Source organism: Galeopterus variegatus, unplaced genomic scaffold (assembly GCF_000696425.1).
Source record: "Galeopterus variegatus unplaced genomic scaffold, G_variegatus-3.0.2 Scaffold3901, whole genome shotgun sequence".
In the NCBI taxonomy this organism is placed as follows: Eukaryota; Metazoa; Chordata; class Mammalia; order Dermoptera; family Cynocephalidae; genus Galeopterus; species Galeopterus variegatus.
Genome location: NW_007730012.1, coordinates 123,091 through 142,049, shown reverse-complemented (window position 1 = coordinate 142,049; position 18,959 = coordinate 123,091). Strand labels below are relative to the sequence as shown.

The 18,959-nt window shown below is 38.3% G+C and overlaps 1 protein-coding gene and 2 pseudogenes across 1 annotated transcript; all 3 read left to right on the top strand.

Annotated features, from left to right (window-relative positions):
* Positions 1-3,241: 3,241 nt before the first annotated feature.
* Positions 3,242-3,511, top strand: LOC103601836 (annotated as a pseudogene).
* Positions 3,512-9,495: 5,984 nt separating this feature from the next.
* LOC103601835 (putative olfactory receptor 52P1) lies at positions 9,496-10,485 on the top strand. The gene has a single exon (XM_008586246.1). The coding sequence runs from the start codon at positions 9,496-9,498 to the stop codon at positions 10,483-10,485; it is 990 nt and encodes a 329-aa protein (XP_008584468.1).
* Positions 10,486-17,783: 7,298 nt separating this feature from the next.
* Positions 17,784-18,749, top strand: LOC103601844 (annotated as a pseudogene).
* Positions 18,750-18,959: the final 210 nt, after the last annotated feature.

Genomic DNA, 18,959 nt, shown 5'->3' with positions numbered 1-18,959 from the left:
GGGCGTTTTCACACTCTGTGAACACTAGATGGGGCTATTGAGCCTTTCAAAGCGTTTCTGCCGGATGTGTAATTGTTCTTTCTTTCTTTATTTATTTATGAGATTCCGCCTCCTTTTGCCGGGCCCCTCCCCACTCTGTGTGCTCAGAACAGGGCTGAGGCGTGTCTTCTACAAACCTTGTCTTTCAGTTGAGTCATCAAACTTGTGCCCTGCCCCGCCCTGCCCAGCAGGTGTACAGTCTCTCCCACTGCCAAGAGTGAACTCCTCAGGGAAGGGTCCCTCAGCACACAGTTCCTCTTTGACTCCCCCCAGCATGGGTCGGCCCTCCGGGAGAGCTCTCTATTAGCTTCAATGTAGCTCAAGAGGTCTCCAGGCTCCCCTCTCCCCACCAGAAATCAGTTAGGGGCTCTTCCAATCTGAGGCCCCCAGAGATGGAATCTGCCTCCCAGAAACAGGGAGTTTACCTGGGGCTGACACCCAGGGTGTGGTGGAGAGACGATCTGGGCGGGCTCCTCTTCCCTGCCCTCCCAACGCTGGCCGGGGACTCCCCACACTAGCTGCCCCATCAGAGATCCACGGGGAGAGTGGGATTGTATGCCGGTCCACAGGCGCCGGGGTGCCCCGCGTCGAGGTAAGCAAATGGCGCGTCTCAGTGCGGAGCCGCGCCAAGCAGAGATGGATGGCCTGCTTGCACTAAGCCGGCTGTCTCCGCTCCCACCCGAGAAAATGGAGGCAGCTCTGTTGTGGGCGCCTAGCCTGGTGTAGTAGGCGGGAGCCAGGCGGGCGGTTAGCAGTCGGGCTTTTCCCCTCAAGTGGGGCTGGGCTGGGGGTGACTCACAGAGCTCGCAGAGTTGGGCCGGTCCGGCGCGTTCCACTCCATTTCTGTGTCGTCTCAGCTGATTTACTTGGACTTTGTTGTCTCGGGCTGCTCGCTCATACCTGCAGCAGGGCTTGGGCGCTCTCTGGAGTCTTCTTTTGTGTCGGCTCTAAAAACTCAAACCTGTTGTTGCTTGTTTGTCGATGTAGGTTCGTTGTTGTTGAAAGATTTATTCATTTTTTGTTGCTCTTGGAAATGCAAATAGTACTCTGGTATCACAGCGCACACTTCTCAGGATCACGCTGTTTCCTGGCATGGCCGCTCCAGACCCGTCGCCATCTTAGAATCCAAGGATTTATCTTTAATTAACCTAGCATTTGGGTTGCTTATGAGTCATGACATTATCATATTTCCCTATATATTTAAATATATTAATAACCAGCTGCAACTACTGATTTGTACATTTTTTCCTTTCTGATCAGTAATGCCAGATATGCCAACTAAATATATGGGTCTGTTTCTGGGCTTTTTGTTCTTTTCATCCAGGTGCTATTTTCTTTATTTTTTATTGAAACATAATTGATTATACAATTGGACACAAATGTATCTCTTTTAATAATGTGTAGGTCATAATAGGGCAAGTCGCCCCACCTTGCTCTTATAGAGTTGGTTGGTTATTCTTAGACTTTTATTTTTTATACAAATTTTGTTATTTGTCAAGATTTATAGAATTACTCTTGGGATTTTAATTAGAATTACATCTATCTTTTAGATTCATTTGGGGAAATTAGATATCTTTATGATATTGAGTCTTTCATCCAGGTTCATGTTGTGGTGTTTTCTTTAATCATATATTTATAAGAATCTCCTACTCCGTAATTTTTTTATAATTTCTGCTTAGCTGTTTATGTTGATCTTGTATTTGTCAATCTTGTTGAACTCTCTTAATAGTCTAACAAATTATCTGTAGATTCTCTTATACTTTTTGTGCAAATAGTTATATCATTCACTCTTTCTATTCCATTTATTATTAGTTTTCTTTCTTATTGCATGTCTGTAACCTCCAGTATAATGTTCAATATGGAAAGAGTTGGGGTGGTAGTAGATTCCTTTGCATTTTTTCTTTAGAAGCATTTAGGAATGCTTCCAAACTTTTATGATTTATTACATATTTCTTCTATTTATTTATATATTTATTTTTATTGAAACATAGTTGATTGTACATATCTGCGGGTTACAGCATTGAACATTAATACCTGTGTGCCAAATGAGATGTTCAAATCAGGATGCTTAGTACAATCAACAATATAAAATGTAAATGATTTTTGTGGCCCTTTACCTATTCCTCCATTAACTCTCCTGTCCCTCCTCTGTCCCTCCCCCTTTCCCACCTCTGGTAACTTCAGTTCTGCTCTATTCTTTTGAAAATTCAACATATTATTGTGATTGCTGTATCTTTCCTTTTTGATTTATTTGTTTATTTACTTAATTTTTTAGGTCCCACTTATAAATGAGGACACACAGTACTGCTCTTTCTGTGCCTGGCTTGTTCCACTTATTTTCTCTAAGTTCATCCGTATTGCTGTGAATGGCAGTATTTCATTCTTTTTTCATGGCAGAGTAGTATTCCATTGTTTAAATATAGCACATTTTCCTTATCCAGTCATCTAATGATGGACACATAGGTTGGTTCCTGCTGTTGGCTATTGTAAATAGAGCTGTCATAAATATGACATGATGATTTCCATTCCTTTGGGTATATGCCCAGCACTGAAATTGCTGGATCATATGCCAGTTCTATTTGTTTGAGTAACCAACACCCCATTTTCCATAATGGCTGGACTAGTTTACAGTCCCACCAACAGTGAAAGAGGATTCCTCTTCCTCTCCATCCTCTCCAGCATTTGTTATTCTGTCTTTTTGATAATACCTAGTCTAACTGGGATGAGATGTTATCTCAGTGTGGTTTTGATTTGCATTCCTGGATGCTGAGTGATGCTGAGCATTTTTTCATGTGTCCATTGGCCATTTGTATATCTTCCTTTGAGAAATGCCTATTCAGTTCCTTTGCGCATTTTATAATCAGGTTATTTGGTTTTTCAATGTTAAGTTAATTTTTTGATTCACCAATATCTCACATTACTTGTTTGTCATTATATTGTCTTGAGAAGTATATAGTTGGTTTAAGATTTCATAACTATTTTCATTAGGTTCTTATTATAATATCATATAATACTTTTTTATTTGCTGTGCCTGATTTGTGTCCTGTTTTTCACTTATAATATTCATTTTATGTGTCCTTTTCCTTCTTCCAAACACCCCAAATTTCTTGCAGACAACATCAATGATACCATAAAATAAAGAAAATACATTGGTTTCTGTATTAGTTAAGGTTCCCAGAGCCGCCAGTTGAGCCTGATCACGATGACATCCTCCCAAAAGCACTGAGACTTAGTGGCAGAGCCCATGGGGAAAAAGCCAGTGGGGAGCCTGGCCAGGATTGGTGAAGTCCTGGGCAAGAAGCTGGAGGAAAGGAGCTTTGACAACGCCTATGTAGTCCTTAGCCTGTTTCCGGTGCTAAAGAAAGATGAAGACCTCTTCTGGGAGTGGCTGAAGGATACATGTGGCACTAATGCCAAGCAGTCCTGGGACAGCTTTGGGTGCCTCCAAGAGTTGCCTGATGCCTTCTTGTGATGCTCTCTGGGGTGCTGTCAATCCCACGCCCCAGCATTGAGTCTCTGGAGTTTTAAGTTGAGGGGGACTCTTCCCCTGTCCTCTACAAAGGAAAAGATTGCTGCTATTGTACTCACCTCGTATGTTCTCCAGGGTCTTTTGGGAATTCTCTCTCCTTGCCATTTCAACTTTTTTGGAATTCTCACTCTTGCATGTGTCTCCCTTCCTTCTCCTTATCCTGCCATTTCATGGTGACAAATACCAGCTTTCTGGAGTGGATTCTTGGCCCTTCCTTCACCCCCAACCACACCTCTGGTCTGTTTGGTGCCATTTGGCTCCTTTTTTGGCAGAACAATCACTATCTTTGTAAAACTTTTTAGATTAATAAAGTCAGTGACCTTCATGAAAAATGTTTTTTAAAAAAGATTTTTAAAAATCCAGTAGGATATGCAATATATATACGCAAACATGCACATTCCAAGTTTGCACACTTGTGAGGGCTGACTAGGTAAGTCCGAAATCCACAGAGCAGGCAGTGGGGAAGTGAAGATCACAAGCAGGCTGGAACCTCCCAAGGCATGGGATGGAGCTGGCTTCTACACATCCAGGTCTCCCTTTTCTTAAGGAAAGCCTAAGCCACCTTTTAAGGACTTCCAACTGATTAAGTCATGCCCACTCAAAATAATTTTCCTGACAAAGTCAGCTGATTACGGTTTTCTAGTACATTTGTCAAATCCCTTTCCAGCAGCCTCTACTATTAGTGTTTGAATATCCAGGAGTTGTGTGTATACCATATACCAGGTGCTACTTCCCTTCCATCTTATAACTCTCATGAGACATTATTTCTAACAGCTGACTTATTCAAAAACACAATAGAAAGTAAATTCTGGGGCGTAGTTTAACCTGCCCAACCTGACACACCACAGAACTGTTATATCCTCGATAGAAGGCACCATCTAGGACTTTTCCCAGAACTTGCTGACAGGTAGACTTGTTTTGGAGGATAAACAAATCAATTACAAAAGTTTATTTCTTTCTTGTTTTATTTTTATTTCTCTTTTAATTAATAGGAGTAGGGTGGCTTGAAGGCATCTTGGAGGCAATTTGAGCTCTAGACAGATAAAAATTTTCCGTGTAGGGATCTGGGAAAGGAAATTTGCTGCAAACCCACTCTGTTGTATGTTCTTAAGATGACTTATTAACTGTGGTTATTAGAGGTGGGAAAGGGGAATGGGGAAGGGAGTTGGCAAGAAACTATTTAAGGGTCACAAAGATTGATTATGTTCTGTAAACATGAGCATACAAACTATCCTGATTCGATCAACCCATATTGCACATATGCATTGATATTTGATTCTGTAACCCAAAAACATATATAGTCAATTATCTTCCAATAAATAAATTGTCAAAAATAATAATAAAAAAAGAAAGAAAAGAAAAATGCCTTCAACAAGTCTAGATTTCACATATAGGTACAATTTCCTATTGAGTTCCATTAACCATCTTGCTACATCTGGCACAGGAAATATAAAAACGTGGCCAGGCATCTTACAAAACTAGTCACACTGTAATTGTATAACAGTGGCCAGTCTGGGAACATGTGCAGTACATTCTCTATAATATCAGAGAGTCTCAGAAAGAAGTAAACATAGCAGAATGGGCCAGAAATAATCAAAGATTACAGTGAGAGGGGAAGGATGCCCTGAGATTCTAGTGAATAGAGATGCATTGGACACAGAGAGGGACCTAGGTCAGATAACCACAGTACTTGTAGGCTCAGTGGCTCTAAAATGTTAGATGCCCTTAGGTAAATAGTGCCAGTACTGAGATGTGGAGGATTAAAACCAAAGCAAAGCAAAAACAGAAGAGTTCCAAGGGAGTAGACTAAAAATATGCTTTCCCTGCCTCTTATATATTCCAATCTGGTCAACCAGAAGAGAAGAGCTTGGATGTTCAATTTCCTAGGGAACACAGAAGCTCCCTAGATGGCTCTAGCCTTAGCACAGTGCAACCCACCAAACTCTCAGAGGGACCGTGGGATAGGTTGCATCAGTATAACAACCTCTTGGCAGAGTATTCAGATAGTTGAGAGTGGGCAGGGACTAGGAATGCTCTTGCAATCTTCTGAGGATGTTTCTACAATGTTGTGCCTTCTCATTTCTGCTCTCCTGAAGTCATGTGAGTTTGGGATAGGAAAAGACTCGGGAAAAGGCATTTAGTAGCCTTTAAAAGAGAAGTCTGTACATGCAACTGGTTGTGAGAAGTTTGCTTATAAGCAGGAAGAATGGTATTTAAAGACCAGAAAAGGAAATTTTGCTGAATAACACTTCTGTGTACTTTGATTTGGAGTTTTATTTAGCAAGCCTCCTAAAACAGGAATCTTAGTTTACCATTAGGCTGAGGGTTGGAAAGGGGAGCACAGTGAGAAGCTGCCAGCAGAGGAAGAAGCAAATGATTAGTAGATCAGCAAAATGGAAGGAATTGTGAAGAAAGTTTAAGGCATTTACTGTGATATTCCTGAAGTTGTTAACAAGAAATAATTCCTCACTAAGCACTTGAGATGGATTTGTATATCTAGTGAGACAGACAGACACTGTAAAAATTAAGAAATTGGACAGAGGGAATTGCAGAACCTTGATGAATACTTTGACCTATTTTTGCCCTGGTATTCTCCCAATGGGCAGAGGCAGCCCAAGTTTAGCTGCGTTCTCGTGCAGACATGCTAACAGCCTTCGCTTTGTGGTGCAGTTTCAGGGCATGGAAAGTTTACTCCATCCCCAGTCCTTCCTCCAATTGTGATGTTAGAGCTTTTTTCTTTCTGAAGGTACTGGCTTTAATGTCACAGTAAGAATCGGATTAGAGATGAGTCAGAGGGACAAATTCAATCTGATGAGTGAGTGAGAATGGTCACAAAAGTTTATCAATATCACAAAATATTTTGTACAAGAAATGGTATGAGACTACGGACCTGTGAGTTGTGTGGAAGAGGGATGGAAGTGAGTGAGTGAATGAGAGTTTATGGACCTTTGAAAGATCGGTGTGTATAAATATTGGTGTTCCGTAGAAAGAAAAGACCACAGGTGCTGCAAGTAATGTTCACTTACATTAATCAGATCAGGAGACAATCTAATCAAGTAATTTGTGGTAATCTGTGCTCAATTCAGCTTCTATGGGGAAAAAAGTCATAAGGCATAGTACCAGAAATGAAAAGAGCAAGAAGGACCTCAGAGAAGGATCATCAAGTTAAGTCTCCTGGTTATGGGTGAGTGAATTCATGAGAAGAGTGAAAACTGTAGCATGCCTGACACGAACTAGGTGCCTGGGGTGGTACTGTGAATGGGGCCTCTCTGTGTCTGCATTCTGACTCCAGGTCCACTGTCTATGTTGAGCAGCTCTATTGAGTGGAGACTCACATTAGTGCAGTGAACAAACCTGGATCAAAAAACCATAGCTGAGGAATTCTAGTTTGGCTGAGAGCAGTCAGGGAAGCAGTTTTCTGAATGATTGTCGTTTTGTATGTTACTGAAGGGCATACAAAAAAATTTTATAAAGAACATGTGGTTATCCTTACAACGAAACAAACAACACTAAGTGTAAACTACTCACTCATTATATAAATATTTAAGCTAAAACTGGATTCAGGGCCGAGCCCATGGCGCACTCGGGAGAGTGCAGCGCTGGGAGCGCAGCGACGCTCCCGCCGCGGGTTCAGATCCTATATGAGGCTGGCCGGTGCGCTCACTGGCTGAGCACGGTGTGGGCGACACCAAGCCAAGGGTTGCAATCCCCTTACCAGTCACAAAAAAGGACAAAAAAAAAAAAAAAATGATGATAATGGTAGTAGTAAATGACATTTGTTGAGCACTTTTTTTGTACTACAAACTGCAGTAGATACTTTTCTTTAAATTCTTACAATTTTGCAAATTATTATTCCCATTTTACAGATCAGAAAACTGAAAGTTCCTAGAGGAAAATTGACTCATTCAAGGCAACACTGCCAGTAAGAGGTAAATTAAAAAAAAAAAAAAATGTTCCCAGTTTTATAGGTTATAATACCTACACTTTTTATTTTTTTTACCTTGATGCTTTAGAAACCTCTAAATCCTATGGCTCTGAATTATCTTGCATCTTCAAAGAATGCATGAAGGCAAGTATGAGATCTGGCATGCACTCTAGCCTGAGTATTAGGTGAAGATTCAGAGAGTGCAAATCACTTCAGTAATGGTCACATATTTGGCCAAATCTGATCTTTGATCTTGATGTTTCTCTCCTTAGGGAAGGAGACCTTTGTAGTCTCTGTCCTCCCAGGCTTAAGCTCACAGGGCAGTGTGTCCAAGATACTTCATACACACCTTTGTTAAAAGCCACATTTATTCCCTCTCTTCCCTGGATGTTATGTCATTTATTGGCTCTGAGCTGTTATCAGAATAGCATTGTCACCAAGCTTCTTCCCTTCTGTTAGTCCCTGTGTCTGTGAGAACAACAATAACAAAATAGTTGATCTTGTTTATCAACATATTTAGGTTTTCTGGTGTTATTTAGTCTCTTAAGCCCACTCATTTTGTAAGGAAGGAATTTCTGTGCAGTAAAAATCGGAAAAGACTTGCCTCTGAATTTATATTTTCAGTGACTATGCATACAGAATAGCTGGTCCATTAAGAAACAGAAGGGTTTACCTCTCCTTCTACCTAACATGCACACACCCAGAGTGAGAAAGAGTTGTGGTAAAGAGTTGATTTTCCTTTGGTGACTAACTTTTCTAACTTTCTAAATCTCCTGGCCCTTTTGTACTGATATTTACAGTATCTCCATCTTCTAGAATAGGGATTCATATATACATATCCCATATAAATAAGGGGTGCACATTTGTGGTTGGATACATTGATATGAACTTCTGGGTAATGAAGTTCTCATTCCCATTTTGAAAACTTCTAGCTAAAATGATTTATTAGCTTTTATCCTGATAATTACTCCTCTTTTTCTTCCTTTTACATATTCTGCATGATTCCTTTTAGTTTAAGTATTTCTTGCTGTGGATTTTGTCCCCTTAGGGGCTAAAGGTATGGGAATGATGGGGTAAGTGAGAGAATAGTATAAGATATTTCCACAAAGAGAGATAAGTCATCACTGCCCAGGTACAAGTCAAGGTTATCTTACAAAATCACTTCTTGCCATTTGTGGAAGGATAATACTGAGAAGAATTTGACTATACCCTTTTTGTGAAATAGCCAAGTACTGTATATAGAAAATAAATAAAGGACTTACCCTGAAGTGGGCTGGAAAATGTTGGAATTTTCTGTTTCAGATATAGAGTGAAGTCCAGAAAGGGTTAATTACAACATCTTGTGGAAAGAAAACTGGTTATGTAAAGGTAAATGAAGCATCTTATGAGCTTTCAGATGAAGATTGAGTTGGTGTATTGGAAAATATCTGTTGATTAGTGGAAAGAGTGAAAGCTAATAGGGCAATGTAAAGGTAAAAAAATAAGTACTAAGCACTGGGTCCCAAATCAGAACCTTTTCCAATATAAGGAACGAGAAAAATGATGCTCAACTTTACCCAGTGAACTGTTTTCGCAGCTGTGTTCTAGACTGATGGTCTCACTTAATCTCTTCTCACAGTCCATAAAAGAGTATGTTTGTGAGAATTAGGGTGTGTTTCTGGGAAGAATGAATGGGCACATCCCTTTCTTTGAGGACAATAGGCCTTTGCTAGGAGACAATTCTAGTTTATTTAAATACTTACTTGAGAACTTTCTCACATTCATTTAATTTATTCACAAAGAATTATATGTCAGGTACTATTCAAAGCCCTTTACAGATATTAACCCATATGATTCTGTTAGCTCTAGGAGATAAGTACTATCATTATTACCATTTTATGGAGGATGAAGCTTGCCAAACGTTACACAGCCAGTAAGTGTTACTCTAGTTTCATTCATATCCCTGTCCTGTGTTGTCTTTCCAGGTAATGTGATACTATGTGCAGGTTTCTGACCTGAGAAGATGATCAGCACTCTTGGTCAGACCATGGAATCTCCTAATTTCACGAACCTGGACCCTGCTATGTTCTTCCTCCTGGGCATCCCAGGTCTAGAACAATTTCACCTGTGGCTCTCACTCCCTGTGTGCTGCCTGGGCACAGCGACAGCTGTGGGCAACATAGTCATCCTGGTGGTTGTTGCCACTGAACCAGTCCTGCACAAGCCTGTATATCTTTTCCTGTGCATGCTGTCAACCATCGACTTGGCTGCCTCCCTCTCCACAGTTCCCAAGCTACTGGCCATCCTCTGGTGTGGAGCTGGGCACATCTCTGCCCCCGCCTGCCTGGCACAGATGTTTTTCATCCATGCCTTCTGCATGATGGAGTCCACTGTGCTGCTGGCCATGGCCTTTGATCGCTATGTGGCCATCTGCCACCCACTCCGCTATGCCACTATCCTCACTGACACCATCATTACCCGCATTGGGGTGGTAGCTATGGTACGAGGCTCCCTGCTCATGCTCCCATGTCCCTTCCTCATTGGGCGTCTGAGATTCTGCCAAAGCCACGTGATCCCACACACATACTGCGAGCACATGGCTGTGGTGAAGCTGGCCTGTGGAGACACCAGGCCTAACCGTGTGTATGGGCTGACAGCTGCACTGCTGGTCATTGGGGTTGACTTGTTCTGCATTGGTGTCTCCTATGCCTTCATTGCACAAGCTGTCCTTCGCATCTCATCCCGTGAAGCTCGGTCCAAGGCTTTAGGGACCTGTGGTTCCCATGTATGTGTCATCCTCATCTCTTACACACCAGCCCTCTTCTCCTTTTTTACACACCGCTTTGGCCACCACGTCCCACTTCATATTCACATTCTTCTGGCTAATGTCTATCTGCTCTTCCCACCTGCTCTTAACCCTGTGGTATATGGAGTTAAGACCAAGGAGATACGTGAAAGGGTTGTCAGGGTGTTTCAAAGGGGAAAGGGAGCTGGAATCAAGATGTCAGAGTGACTCTGGAGTATACAAGGGGCTTAGTACAAAATAAAATAAACTTTTCAAGATTTAGAAATCCTCAGTGTTTGAGACTGAAAAGAGGTTTTAAATAAGGGGATAATGTCCTCTGCAGAAACTTCTAGTCCATTTCCAAGAATGTTAAATCACAGAAAGAGGCGAGGAGGTTCAGCATTCTTCTTTGCATTCAGGGAAGCATAAACATAGGAAGATTATTCATCCTAGGTAATGCCCAGACATTGAAAACAACTGACTGTTCCCCAGAGAGTTTCTGTCCTGTTCTGGTTTAGAAGACTCTCTGCATAGCCATAGGGTCTCTCCTCACTTCCTGGTCCTCTCCCAATATTCCAGGGATGGATTTCTAGTTTCTTACTTTATTTATTTTTTTTTTTTATTTTGTCAATATACACTGTATATGATTATTATGGCCCGTCACCGACACCTCCCTCCCTCCTCCCTCTCTCCCCTCCCCCCCAAGAATGTCCTTTCCGTTTGCTTGTTGTAACAACTTCATGGAAGTATCGTTGTTATATCTTCTTCCCCACCCCACCCCACCCCCCGTTTTTTTTTTTTTTGTGTGTGTGTGTGTGTGTGTGTGTGTAGCTGCTGTCTCAGCATCTGCAAGGATCAGAAGACAGGACAATAAAGCCATAGTTAAAGAAATTAGAGTTGCAAAGGATTTATTACGCTTTTGCATAAATCCTGTATCTTTTCATCAAAACTTCAAGACGGGAAGAGAGAAGTGATCCACTAACATCCACAATATTAACTTAGTGGCAGGAAAAGAAAGTGATCCACTAACGTCCACAATATTAACTTAGTGGCAGAACAAGAGCTTGAAACCTAAAATGCTTTAGTACAAAATAGTAGGACTTCTATGGATGAGAGTACAGGTGAGGTCAGGAATAACTCTTTATTTCTAAACTTGGGCTATTGATCCCACGGATATATTCCTGACTTCAGCTTCTAGGAAGCCAACCTAAGTTCATATGGCCTTGGATATCACCCCCTGACAAGCAATTTCCAAATATTATCACACAATCATGTAACTGGGAGGAACTTCCAGAAGTCATTTACTCATCTCCTGAACTTTTAAAGGACGGTCACTTAGCCAAACCAATCAGAATGCGAAGGATTAGGTATTATTCATTTAATATTTGTCAATTAATCTACTTATGTATAAAAGGAAAGAGGGTTAAGCTCTATCCTAGTTAACCCATGTAGTAAAACATTACTAATTGTACCTGTGAAACTGGGTTTGGAAACCAGTTACAGGACATATTGAGCCTTCTACTCTCCAAGAAAAAATAGCTTCAATTCATCTAACACATTCCTTTAACAAATGAACACTTTTAATTTTAAATTTATTGATGATACATATTTTCTGCTTGTCATCCTCTCAGTATGCCATTCTACCCTGTTAGGTGGAGGGGACGCAAAACCCCCTTTTGGACATTTACAGACCCTCCCGTCCTTGGAAAGCATTCATTCTGAGGGTAGAAAACCAAGGTCCAGTTTTTGAAAGCTCCCAGTCTCAGGAGTATAAATGTTTTGATTGTGATTCTTCAGATAAGTGGATGTGAACAGTTTGCAAACAATAGCATTAATAAAGTATGGGGAACACTGTCTACTTTTCAAAGGAAAGACTATTCTATAGGAAGAATGCCAGTACATGGGCTGGCAGGCGTTTTAATTTTTTATTCTGATCTTCAAATTGAGATATTCTTAATTTTTTTAAAGAATTATATACAATTTTAACATTGCAGTTCCTCAATTGAATTACTACTTTTTTCTTCAACTTGAACATCTTGCTAGCACAAAATCCTACAATCCCAACTTGAACAATGCCGCATTCTATCATAGGTTCAAAGAGTAGAGCACTTCTGAAGAAAGTATACAGACATGCATTTTGAAAGCACTACTTGTTCATAATTTTTTTTTTAAGTTGTAACTGGGATAGTATTGCTACATGTGTATGTTTTAACTGTTGCATGGTTTTCAATAGTAAGTTTTTTTCATGCTCAACCCCCTTATACAACTCCTGCCTCTAATGCTTGGGATATTATATTAATTTCTATTCCATAAAGAAAAATGAAATGAATACAAGTAAACTATCTCAAATTTGAAATCTCAAATAAGTTTATGACATTTATAGTTATTATTTCCTACTTTCTTGTTATATTTGTTTATTAGTCAATTCCTTTTTCTGCTATAAGATGCTTCCCAAAATATGCTCCTGGGAACTCAGACCGTCAGTCACTTCTTTTATTTCTTGGGATCAGAACCTGTTTGAATTTGCTGGCACTTTTACACAATAACAAAACTTCCCTTGACCTTAGCGAGCTTTCTTTTTTATGCAAGTTTATGAAAAATATTTTTGGAAGTAGTTATTTCTGTGTTCTTGATTCCTATTTCTTTCCTACATTACAATCTGGTTTCAATTAGAAATTGAAGCTTGCAGTGAAACTTCTGTTATCAAAGTCACCAGTAACCATGTCTAATTGGAATACCTTACAGCATGTTTTATTGACCATGATCTACTTCTCCAAAGTGTATGAGGGCTATGAAAGGAAGAGCTGAAAGCCTAGAACAGTATTAGGGTAGACGGTTTCCTGCAGGAGACAGGACTTAGTTATAAGTGTAGAAAAGGCTACATTTGCATGAGGGAACTTCTCTTGCCTTTTTATTTTTTCTTTAAATCATGCCCTATAAAATGTTTGACTAATTCCTTTCCATTGTCACCATCGCTTGCTTCTGATGATATCACATTGAACTCAACCTGACTGGAAGAAGATCTTGAATTATATTAGGATTTAGAATCTGTTTCCTGTAAGATTAGGTAATCGATAACTTTCTGTTTGTTTTACACTACTTAGAATCATTTCCTCCCTACTTTTCCTTGGTTTGGTAGTACTAGGTATTTAACTCCAAAGGTGGTACGTAGCCCAGTGGGTGGGGGAAAAATAAAACAGCTCACTCTACTGATTATAGTGATTGGTGCAGGGATGAATCAATAACTTATGTTGGTTCTTTAGAAAACAATACAAAGTGATTGTTTTAGAAGGAAGAAAAATAGTACTTCTTTCCCTTTAAACAATATGTATCAGGGAATTTTAAAAATGCACATGCTTCCAAATAATTCAATAATCAAAGACTAGAGAATAATAGAAACTGTGAAAAAAAAGTTGAGCTAAAAAACCTTGGATATTCTCCGTTTCAAAGCATATGTGATACTGTTAAAATGTGTAATCTTTACAATATATACTAGCAAAGAAGAAAAGGTCAAAATTGTCCTGCAAACTAAATGCAATTACTTATCTCTTACGTTTTAAAACAATATTTGGAATCTGGTTTACTGCTTGTACTTTCCTGTACTTTTACTATAAAAGCCGCTTGTTTTTTAACTTCAAGTGGACAGATCTCCCCCTCCTCTTAAGAGGTAGTCTTCCCCAATTTGCAAACCTAACAAGTGCCTCTTTAAATTTCCCTTACAGACAAGTGTTTTGCTTACACAGTACTCAGGAATAGGGAAATTTTAATTGAGACAATTTCCAGTAAAAATTAAATTAAATTGTATGCATAAAAATGAAAAACACATTGTGAGACACAAATGGAAAATTATCATTAGTTTAATAAAACAAAAATATGCCTACAAAATAAATGTGAAGATTTATTAAAACACAAGAAGGAAGATACTGATTTTTGTCAATAAGCCAATAATAACAAAAAGGCTTGAGAGGAGAAAAGAAATGTGGAAAACATACTACACATGTCAAATAAAGAAGAGCCATACTGTATGGTTTAAATTTTAATAATTAGACAAATATGTTTACAAAAGCCATTTGGGAAAACTTTTAATGTGTAACAATAGCCTTAATTGAGCACCAGAATTGTTTGGTTCTGTACTTGATGTGTACCATGTTACAGCATTTAAGGTTCTCATAAGAATTATTTGAGAAAGGTATTATTATCTTTATTTTACAAATTAAGAAATTGAAGATCATGCAGTATAAGTAGTTGTTTATGATAAGTGGTAGAACTGAGATTTGAATTCAGGTTTATTAGTCTCAAAACTCCTGTAACAAACCATCTATTATTCACTTCCCATGGATTGTGACCAGAGTACTAAGGAGTAAATTGATATCATGAAATACTTCTATGGTTAAACAGCATTATTTCTAAAAGTAAAATTCTATAGATTGTCTTATCTCCAAGATTAAAAGTATGCTCAATTGCAGAAGCATTACTTAACAGTTTTGGAGATTTTTGCCAAAATAAAAATCATAGGAAAATAGATAAAACTTGAAAATAAAGAAAAACAAGTTGTGCTTTATATCCCGGTATTAGATAATATCAACTCTTCTAACCATATAGACATGTTTGCTTTGGGAGAGTGGAAGTCAGGAATAAACTACTGCCAGGTCAGGAAGTAATGGGAAATATATAGAGAACAACTCTAGATCATAAGAATAATATTCCAGTTTTACTGGCTGACTACCTGCCTTTTCCCTTTCCTTATGAATCTCTGATTTACCTTGATTTAGGATCTGTCAGGACATTCTTATTTATATCAATATATATTTTCTGTGAATATCTACCACAATATCTACCAGAAGGGACCTATTTTCATGTGTCAAAAGAATGGAGAGTGGTCTAGTGGGGGAAAAATCACTGCCTATAAATTTTCAGAAATGAGGACTGACAATGGATTATATATAAACATATACTTTATATAAATGTTGAGAGAGTGTGGCAATGTTCAGAACCAGCCAATGTTCAGATATCCACAGTAGAATATCAATAAATTTTCCTATATAAAGACATTAGACTGTTGAAAAATTAAATTTTAAACTCTTTAAAAACTGCAGATGATATTTGTGGCAAATACTGTGACACTTTGGTTTCATCTCCTATCACTGTCTGTACATTTGACAAATGTATTGAACCTATATGGGACCTGAAAACTAAATGTAAGAATAAAGCCATTTCTAAATGACTAGTGTCAGTCTTATAAAAAAAGGGGGACTTATAGAATATTTATTCATTTTAATTAAGTATTTATCTTTTATTTTGGAAACACCTCCATCAGTTTAGATACAATAGAGAATTATCTGTTCACATTTTAGGGGATCCTTATGAATCCTTTAATTTCTCTAGGTAATTATGTTTTATGAACATGTGGTTAAACTACAGTAGAGTTAAGGATACAAATTTAGATATAAAATAAATTACCTTTGTCTCCATACTAGGTAGTCTTCATTACCATAAGGAAAACATTAAGACATGGAAATGAATATTGTCCAGAATTGTCAAAACAGTATTAAATTAAAAATGAAACTACAAACCATTAAAAGTAACCATTTAAGGACACAGGGAGGTACAAACTGAGGCAGATAAATGAACATAAAAGGTAAACGTTTATAGACTAAATATATTTTTTAAAGAGATAGAATAACAGTGAGTACAAAATTGCCAGAAGTTCTTTTAAAACATCATCACTAACTATGTCTTCCTAATATATATATATATATATTTTTTTTTTTTTCTTTTTTCGTTACCTGTAGGGGATCGCAACCCTTGGCTTGGTGTCGCCTGCACCGTGCTCAGCCAGTGAGCACACCGGCAATCCCCATATAGGATCCGAACCCGCGGCGGGAGCACCGCTGCGCTCCCAGCGCCGCACCCTCCCGAGTGAGCCACGGGGTCGACCCTCCTTCCTAATATTTTAATTGATTGGGATATATATATATATATATATTTATATATTTAACTACTTTAAATTTGTATTTTGGTAAATAATGTATGGAAAAGTTCTTTGAAGTGTATAATGTTGCAAACAGATTTGTAAGTGTATTTAAAACACTAAGAAAACCTCAAGATTACACTTTTTGCTATATTAAAAAAAAAGCCTTTAAATTTAAACAGCTATATTTTGACAGTTTTCTACAATGCAAAGAAATAAGCCTTTTATATTGCAAAGCTGAAATAGTCTCTTAAAACTTAGACATACTAAATTGAAAACTGGAGCTTTCATTAGATTCAAGCATCAATATGAAAAGTCCTCATATTAATATATCTACTGTATATCAATACATTAAGAAAAAAAATCTCTGTGCTTCCCATGATTTTGGTTGTGGAGATACCTTATCAAAAATGGTGTAGAACTATCATGGTTGAAAATAAACATTAATTGCATCCCATCACAACTTTTACCTAAAATTAAAATTAAAAAAAAAAATTTGTCCCAGCTTTTTCTTGCTTTGATTTTTTCTTCATCTAAAATTAGAATATCTGCTCCAAATTTGAGTTCATTTTCTCTGACCATTGTGCATTATTTTATTTTGTGCTTTATTTTATTTATCATGTGGTCCTTTATACTGCATATTTAATTTTTAAGTAAAATGAACAGATTTATGTTTACTCTTATAGGGGAGTTTAAATAATTTACTTTAATCATCCAAACCAATATTTTTAATCTGCCTTTTGTCACCTTATTATTTTATTGATCTCTTTTGGGACCCTTTCTTTTCTCCACTGTATGATGGAAACATTCTGATTATCTTTTTCAGTGATTTATGGGTTTATATTCTGGTTTTATTAAGAAGCTATTTTTATGTTTTCCTAATCATTGTCATTAGAATATATTTAAATAATTCTTGCAGCATTCTGACTCCTGCACTTTTCAACATGATATCTGAGCAACAGTTAGCTAAAATATGTCTCACTGGCTGATTATTTCTTGAGAAGAATCCTTCTATTCAGAGATTGATAAGGTGAGTCATGACCTTGTTGGAGCGTGCCTAATATCTAGCCCCATCTCCAGCTGCCTGGTGCAAGAGACACCACTATACTTATGTTCTCCAAAATAGTATTTGTTTAAAGTTCACAATTTTGTATGATGATTTTTCTGTCTGGAATATGTGTGTAGTTATTAACATTTGAATAATAGGTTTTAACAAAAATGGTTTCAGAAAAATAATAACAAACTTTGTCTCATTAAGAGATACCATTTGTATATTAAAGAACAAGGCAAGTATTGGGTACCAAAAGATATTTGTTGAAAATATTGCTAAATAAATGAATTTTAAAAATAATACACACAAACAATACATTTTAAGCTATGTTTATGCTAATATTCTCTGAAAGTTAGAAAAATTGGTTATTTTACCACTGAAGTGTACCTTAGGGAAAAAAGGCAAAAGAAACTATGACGGTGACTATAACCAAGAATGTTTCTTCTTCTATCTCTATCTAAGAGGATCTACGAATGCTATAAACTGATTAATGATTATACTGGCATGATCAAGTGAATGCCAAACCAGACAGACTTTACACCAGCTTCATTCATTCTTAATGGGATGTCAGGACTGGAGGACATGCATGTCTGGATTTCCTTCCCATTCTGCTCCACGTATGTTGTGGCTGTGGTAGGGAACTGTGGACTCCTCTACCTCATCCACTATGAGGACTCCCTGCACAGGCCCATGTCCTACTTCTTGGATATACTTTCCTTTACTGACCTTGTTATATGCTCTAATACATTCCCTAAAGCCCACCACACATTCTGGTTCCACCTCAAGGAAATAAGCTCTGATGAATGTCTAGTCAAGATGTTCCTTGTCCATACTTTCACAGGGATGGAGTCTGGGGTGCTCATGTTTATGGCTCTGGACTGCTGTGTGGCCATATACTACTCTCTTCAATTCTCAGCAATCCTTACCAATTCAATCACTACAAAAGCTAAGCTCTCCTCCTTTCTCAGAGCAGTATTGATCATAACTCCAGTAGCTTTTCTTACTCTACGCCTTCCCTTTTGTAGAAGCAATATAATTCTCTATACCTTTTGTGACCACATATTTGTAGCCAAGTTATCCCATAGAAATATCAAGGTAAATTTTATCTATGGCTTAATCATTGACATTCGTATGAAAGACTTTGACGTCCTGTGCATCACAGTCTCCCACACCATGACCATCCAGGCAGTGGTCAGCCTCTCCTCAGCAGATGCTCGGCAGAAGGCCTTCAGCACCTGCACTGCCCACATCTGTGCCATTGTTTTCTCCTATAGTCCAGCTTTTTCCTCCTTTCACACCACTTTGGGGGCCACACAATCCCTCCTTCTTGCCACACAATTGTGGCCAATATTTATCTGCCCCTGCCTCCCACTATCAACTCTGTTGTTTGTGGGGTAAAAACCAAGCAAAGGAGAATTTGTCATGAGGATGCTATCACGTTCTAAGGACACCAAATCTCATAACAAGTAAAAGGAATGCTCGTCTGGAATGAGATGGAGGGAAAGAATGCTTCTTTCTGTCTTTTTAGGCAGGAGTCTTTTCAAGAACTGTTATCTAGCCTTGCCAAGTGAGTGTGATAAGAGATTTCTCCCTACTAATTTTTTTGCAAAACATCAAAATCATTGGCATGCCATATCATCCTCCCCATGAGTTATTCACCTATATGTCCCATCTTTAACT